The 8,121-nt window shown below is 34.7% G+C and overlaps 1 protein-coding gene across 1 annotated transcript; it reads right to left on the bottom strand.

Moving 5' to 3' along the window:
- Nucleotides 514-2,393, bottom strand: LOC105175646. Its single transcript, XM_020698250.1, has one exon. It carries the CDS (start codon nucleotides 2,333-2,335, stop codon nucleotides 677-679), a length of 1,659 nt encoding a protein of 552 aa, XP_020553909.1. The 5' UTR covers nucleotides 2,336-2,393; the 3' UTR covers nucleotides 514-676.

The raw sequence follows: 8,121 nt of genomic DNA on the forward strand, positions 1-8,121 counted from the left end.
AACACTGCCTTAAATCTATTCACCCGTCTGCAAGTTTTGAAGATGTATATGCATGAATCCATATATAGATATAGCTTTGTTCAATTCTGGCCAGAAAAGGGAGTCCCAACGAAAAACGACATGCGGCGTCTGTGGGCATAAACGTCGTAATCCAGAATTCTTGAGAATCTCAGATAGTAACTGTAACCTTTGGCAATTCTTGGTCGGCTGACTTGACCGGACGAACGTTGACTTGGAATATATATATATATATATATATTAACTTACAAGTTACCTCATGCTTACATATTCTTACTGGATGAGTAAATTGCCAAATGAATTCGCTGCATTATCACGAGTGCTACGCCGATTAGTGCTGGAATTGAAACTTTAAGAAATATATTTCGTACATTTTAAAGATAGCATATTTTCAATACAGGGTTATACAACAATTAAGTTTAAATTACTCATAATATAACTGATCACTTTAATTTAGTTGAATTTAATTCAAATTAAAATTTCAAAATGTAGGGATAGATTGAAGAAAGATATATTATTATAATATAGGCATTGTTGCTTGAAGTCAAAGATGACGAGTCCCAACTTAGGAACCCATTACATGCATGCTTGGAACAAATCAAGATAAAGGATAATGAAGGAAAGTACTGTGTAACAGAAGATGTAAACATTTAGGAAATCAAGAATCCCAAATGGGACCGAAAGCAGCAATCCCAGCAGCCTTGCACGAATCAACCACATCCCTGCTTCCCTCGGGATTACTGGTCACAATCACCACCTCCGCGCCGAAATTCTTCGCCGTATCAACGCTCATTTGCGATACGTTGGGCCTGCCAAGCACGGCGGTGTCGTGAACAATGACCTTCTCCTTCGGGTGCCCGCTCATCCATTCCTTGATTTCTTTACCAAAGTTCTGTTCCACGCCTTTCGTCACCCAAAGCAAGCAAACATCAGCCTTACATGGCTGCAGAAGAAAGGAGAGGAAGACACAGATTCCGGACCCGGTTGCCACCAGAAGAACCCTATTATACATGTTAGTCAAATACGGCAACCCTGCGAAGTGCACCTGTCGAACCCACAAGTGGCTAGGTGGATTCGCCACGAGAGATTTTGTAAAGTCGCCGACTGCTCCGGCCAGCATCATGTGTTCTTTCTTGTTGTCTGAGATTATTCCAAAAGCGTGCCATTCCGAAAAAGGCGAAGGGCTGATCCTGCCTAAGATTCCGGATTTAACCCCGCCCTCGAACTTTATAATGGAGGCATGGCCTGATGGGGATGAGACACGAACCGGGACCCTTCTGACCGTCAACCATGGAATGATGATTAAAACACTGATTCCAACTGTGAACCAGAATTCCTGTCTTTTTATCAATCTTGACCCGAGGTCATTGCTGTAGGATTTCGTAAACGGGTCGTATGAAATGGTGAGAATGATAAAAGCCCAGAGGAGGACTAGAGCGCTCCAGCCGGCGAACCGGTGGGTTCGTTCGAAAACGTTGTGGTGGAGGTGGCGGACGAGGGGGAAGGCAGCCAGAGAAGAGAGGCAAAGGAGACCAAGAATTGTGGAAGCAACGCCGATGATCTCCGGCGTTGTGTTCTCCCTGTCTTTGAGAGTGAGGACCAATGCGTAAATCAGCCATGCAACGGATGAAACCCCACAGCTGCTGTGTATTCCACCCAGAGATTGCAGCAACGAAGTTGTCATTGTCTTAAGCCGCAAAGGAACCCATGACCACCCCAAAACATTCACCGCCAGCCAGAACACAATCCTCAAGAACGCCTCGCTTCGGCATAAAACCAAAGCAAAAATGTTAGCGATGGAGAATAAGGCAGCCCGATTTCTAGCATACGGGAATCTACCTACGGCTGCAAGAACCAGGCCAGTAATATTCAGAGCCAAGCAAACTACAAACAGCCGCTTGTAAACAGTGAAAAGTCCTTGATCAAGCAGTATAACAGACAGCCTGGAAGAAGACTGCTTCTTGGGTCCTGATTTAGGCGGTGGAACGGGAAGGGGCGAAGGGGGTTGCGACAGTTTCTCTTCTTCATGGCCTTCTTCAATGTCAACAAGAGTTTTGGCATCTTCGTCTTCATAATCATCAACATCAAGATCGCAGAAATGGCTGCTGGTTCGGCTCATGGACCTCTGAATGAGCTCAGAGGATGGAACAACTCTTGAAAAACTCCCCCATGGGAGCCAAGATCTTCGGCCACTGCTGGTATCGCGAGGCGGTTTAATGACTGGAGCAGGAACGGCAAATAGATCAGCGTGGGGTTTGATCTCAAAGGCCACGCCCCGGCAACTGGAAAACCTGCCAAATTTTTCAGGGTTCTCCATTTTTTATTTCAACAAATGTAATGTAAGAAGAGAGCTCAATTTGAAACTCAAAGAAGAATTGTTTGTGTCGTGATTCTTGCTTATGGAGAAGCCGCTGTATTTATAACCCCGCGCTGCAGCTAATTGCTGAGACTACGTCATTTGTCGCATTATTGGCTAATTGTCAATCAATTTGACTTGGTCATTCGCAATTTCTTTCTTTTTCTTCGCTTATTTTTAGCATAGATATATAAGTAATCTTGGGCGCTGGATGGACACACTCACATCTTCTTCTCCCACACTAATTTATACAGTTAATACAACACTAATATTAACAAATATAATAATCATTAAAGTAATTGTTTCATTTATGTATATAATATCGAATTTAATTAATATAATATTCAGAAGCAACCTTTGGGTTGGTTGTACATGCATTATTAGGGTAACCTAGTAAAAAAAATGACACCGTACACTTTGATTCACCCGTGGCCAATGAATTGGCGCAGGCTTAGGCAATATTAGGCACGGCTGTTACTGTAATGAAACTTGATCCAGTCTTACACAATTTTCGATAATTAATCAAACTGATTACCTAGCTAGGAGGAGTTATCCTCTTGTCGCGTGCTGGTCTAATTCCCTTCTTACCAATCGATTTTGAAATATATACACATATATATATATATATATATATTGTATGTGTGAACTTTTCCTATCTGAAAAAACAAATTCCATAGCTAGCATAAATGGTTATGACTTTATGATGACGATTGTTTTTGTTTATTATAATTATATTAACATATAGATATACTAGAAATTGTGGAGTGATGTTATTGAGTGCATATAATAAATATTGTTTTACATTTTAAAATATATATAAATAAGAGTAAAAATATAAATCAATACATTAATTATATTTTAAAAAAAAAAGAAGAAGAAAACTAATTTATCAATTAATATAAAAATTAAAAAATTGAATAGTTATAAAAAATTAATGTAACCGAGTCATTAACTGTCATTTACGAAAATAGAAGGCATTTTCCTGTTTTACACTAGTTGTTATGGCACGTCGTTCCTACGTGCATATAATAAGTAATCTTCATACTTTAAAACATATTATAAATAAGAGAAATGTATAAATCATTACATTACATTAATTAAAAAAAAATAACAATTTATCCATTAATGTAAATTTTGAGAAGTTGAATAAGTTAGTTATTTTATCATAAAGAGTATTTTTAGCTCCACAAAGAATTAGTGCCAGGGTGCAATTAACCGTTGTTTTTTAGTGTGGGAGGAATTTTCTTTTTATATTAATACAGATAATTAGCATAGATAGTGTTTCCTATACTAACTTGGATCGTCTTCTACCTCAGCCTTTTGACAAATTCTTCGAAAATCCAATAAATTTATATATATATATATATATATATATATATCCTCATCATTTAGTTCTGGCAAAAATGGATGGTTAATATATAATTAAATCCATTGATGAGTCTGATTATCCATCTACGAATGAAGTATTAATAAGTTTTCCCAGTAATTCTCCCACTGCATGTTGCATTATCATATATTTAGATAGGTAGGTAGGGGCAACATCAACATGCATGCATAACAACAAATTCTCGTTATTGACTTGAAATTTCATGACATTGCGGTAAATTATTTCTGTCGGAGCGTTTGGAGTTAAGGATGTGGAAACGCCAAATCTATAATACCATCCAATAACAAATTCAACTTGGGAAAAATTAGGTTTTAATCACTTACTTTAACTGAAAAACTCCTATTACATTTTCTATTTTGTTCAACATACACACTCTATGTAGATAATGTATTTTATTTTTTTTTAAAAAAAATTATACACTTAACATGGAATTAGGACGTATTTTATACACACACCACGCTGCAAGACCTAGACAGACTCGTTGAGCAGTAACTTTAATGAGAAGAAACTTAAGTAAATTGTCTGAGAATAATTGTCCGGCAAAAGGGGTTTGGTGCTGATAATTAGAATAATATAACATATTGTAATTTAAATGTATCTTTATTTTTTTCCAAAAAGTAAAAAAAAAGACAAAAGCAAAAGTCAGAAAGATTTTAAATCTCAGAATTGTGAGTTACATTATGGGGTTATAGAAGACCGTACGTATGCCGCAGCACTTTTTGAAAAATTCTACACTAATTCAATTAGAATGGAACATATGTGTTGCACAATTGGATTGTCGGGGAGGACTCCGGACTCGTTCAACTCGTTGATCACTCTGCTTCCATTTTTTTTTAAAATTAAGAAAGTCAAATGTGGCTAATTCAACACTTCCTCTTCATTTTCATTTAATTCTCTCACTAATATTTAACTACTTATGTTTTTTAGTCGTTACAGATGTTGAACTTTTTAACTACTTGAAATTTTCTTTTTTTTTTTTTTCCTTCCAGAAATCCGTCATTTTTATTTTTATTTTTTTGTGGAATATGGTAAAATTGAGGATGCACGATTATAAAATTCAGGCATTTAAATCCCATCAGTATATAAAACATTAATAATTGAAATATAGTTCTATAAGTAATGAATAATTCATTTTTTTTTTCTTGATTGTAAATTTTGTCTGATTGGACATCAATTCTGAATGAGCTGACTAAATTGCAGCGCGTATTATTGTTCAATTATTGACATGATGGTGATGCGTAGAGAACCCCATTAGTTAGGTATGTAGTTGATTTTGCGGGCGGAGAGTTGGGAGAGAATATGCTGAAATGGGGCCGGGCGTCAACCCTTCCTGAACATCTCTACAGAGTTAAGTCCTGTTTGCTTAGGTGTGTCTAAGGTCAAGCACCCAACTCCTCACCACATTGTGTTCTAGAATTATCAAATTCCAATTAATTATAATAATTAATATTATTTCAATTCAATACTTTTATATTAAATTTAGACTTGGTTCTATATTCACTAAAATAAATACTTTAGATATGAGTAGAATTTACATCCTAAAATACCCACAGTTATGGATATCTAATGGTAAATTTATGTCGATTGTGTAATTGATTAATAACAGTCTATTGTTTGAACAAAGTTCAAACATTGTTTACATTCCAATAATGTTCAATTTAATTACATCGATTGGAGTTCATGATGAATTCATTTTAACGTAAGTAAGATTCAAATTGGAGTCAATTATTTTGTGTATAACATAAGTAAAGGGCCAACAGGTATTTTATAAGTAGAGTTTGGATAAAATATATACATAACAACTATACATATTTATAGATTTTAAGTCGGAATGAAATAATAGACACCCATTGACTGGCCTATTTGTTTCTTTCGCAACTGGGAAGATATAATTTTGATGACCTAAGGGAAAATAAATGAAGGGGCTATACTCAATTATACAACTACATATTATTAAAGTCTTATTTAAATTACAACGGAAACAGACGCAAAACTTCAACTTTAAATTACATTTTGGACTTAGATCAATGCAGAAATGGTCAAACTACTAATCTCAGAGGCAACAACGTCGGCAGGGTTTCTAGAGCCCACGCATGGGGCTTTTAGTCGGTCTTAAATGAGAAGAAACTCTTTGGGCTGGGCCCAAGTTCATATACCCCAACTATTGATAAAGTTTCTAAAAATAAATATTTAGTCAGAAAAATATTTATTTGACTTGTAATAAATCAATTAGATTAAATATAATTTATTTTTTACTGATATCATCAAATTTGATAAACTTTGATCAATTGGATGACATATCTATTAAACGAAAATAAATATCAAGAGTGCTAGATGTAATTATTCCTAAAATAATTAGACATCTAGACCAATAGTGGAATTTTAATTATGGAACCTGAATTTTCGTTAATTAAATTTAACTTTGGTTCATCCAAAATACTTTCTTTATTTCCCCCTATCTTCTCCTAAATATGATTACGGAACAATTACCAGGTCTTATCACTTCAATAAGCAACAAGAATGATTTGTAATGAGGTTGGTGATCATAGTACGTAGGCAAGCCCACATATGATTCATTCACTAGAGAAGAAAGAATGAAGAATAAGAGGAGGGGGGATGGTTGGAATTATGAGGAATGTTTGAGGGCAGAAAAGAATAATAAATGTGTGTGTGTGTGGGTGGGTGGGGGGGGGGGGGTTAAATAAAGGGTTTTGTGTTAGCGCAATGAAGCAAAAAATATAATATACATATATATATATATATAATATGATGTACTTATTATTATCCCATAAATTGGGGGATGGGAAAGCCGACTTTGAAGGACCACTTGATTTACATTTATTCACACAACGCATGTCACATTCCTTTCATGCCCTTCAATCCATGCACCGTCCCCGACCCCCCTCATCTTATATGTGCCCTTTCTTCTTTCTTCATTTATATATCATATTTATTATTTATATTATGTCTGTCTTTGGTAAGTTAATTAAATAAATATATATATATAGTAGGCATTTTGGGTATGATTCTAATTTTGAGTGGGCATGTCAAGTGAGATATAAGGCAGGCAACCAGCCTCCTAAGTAAATCAAGATCAAGTGGATGTGATTAGGCAAGATCTTGATCTTGATTGTGTAGGATTTGATTCACAATCTTGATTGAGACTCCAAACATTCGCAAACCTTACAAGCCATATTATTTCTCAAATCTAACAACATCATATGGTCCACTCAATCATGTCAAGCCAACATCTCAATTCTCAACCATGTACAATAATAGATACTTCCCCTCTAATTAATTCCCTCTAAATTATGTCTCTCTAATTTCCCCACAATTCATCACATCAATATCAATATGAGATAATTAATTAAAACATGGATTCATCTTTAAAATTATACACGCACGTACACACATTTACATATTTAAAATTTAAAATACTATATGTATTATCAGCACCAAATTAATGTGGTGACCACCTGTCGATTATTAAGAGTCGAATATTATCACAACAATGATTGATTTTGTGTTCATATTAATTAAAATATTTGGTGGAAATGTACATTCATTTTACGTAACAATTTCAGCCTATATACAAAGAAGACAATTTTGATGTTGGTCAAAATTTCCCGTGCATGATGTTGCTATGTAAGATCTTGGGTACATGGGGAAGAGTGTGAAACATTTTGGGGTGACCAAAAAGTCTCCTAGAATGGCTTCAAATATCTCAAAGTAAGATAAAAAAAAAAAAGAAATCAATATATATGTCTTGCAAGAATAATTAAATTTCACATACCATGAAAAGACACGTAATTACTTTTAGTTTTGCTTCTCGAAGCACTGTCTGAAATATATATATATAGTTGAGAAATGAGTAATAATAATAATAATAGAAGAAAGAGAGAGTGTCCTGTGAAAAGGGCAAGCTGGTGAGCAAGAGAAGCCAGTTGGGTTGGGGTTCATACATCAACTTCCCTTCAACGTACGTGTTCCTTAATTTTATTATTATTACATTACAATATTTTCTATAATATTAATTTATAGACAATGCAGACGTTGTAGAAAGACAAGATCAAGGAAAATAAAATTCTAATTCGGATTAAATTTGGTCAAATATGAATAAATTATACAGTAAATACATTACATTTATGTGTGATTGGTAAACAATTTAATAAAAATGACGAATCACGATTTGATTCGAACAAAGAAATTATGACAAGAAAAATATTGATTTGCAAGAAAAGCCAAATATATATCACAGAATTTTTGTTTCATGTGGATTGTATATGTGAAAAGGAAGGAGCAAGGTTGGTTAATAGTCCCATTCCTTCTGCTCAGCCCCTCTTTTTCTGAAAATGATTTT

This window comes from Sesamum indicum, linkage group LG12 (genome assembly GCF_000512975.1).
Source record: "Sesamum indicum cultivar Zhongzhi No. 13 linkage group LG12, S_indicum_v1.0, whole genome shotgun sequence".
NCBI classification, from domain to species: domain Eukaryota; kingdom Viridiplantae; phylum Streptophyta; class Magnoliopsida; order Lamiales; family Pedaliaceae; genus Sesamum; species Sesamum indicum.

What these genes read in the sequence shown, in the direction of transcription:
- LOC105175646 (XM_020698250.1), bottom strand. Translation starts at nt 2,335, where the DNA reads ATGGAGAACCCTGAAAAATTTGGCAGGTTTTCCAGTTGCCGGGGCGTG.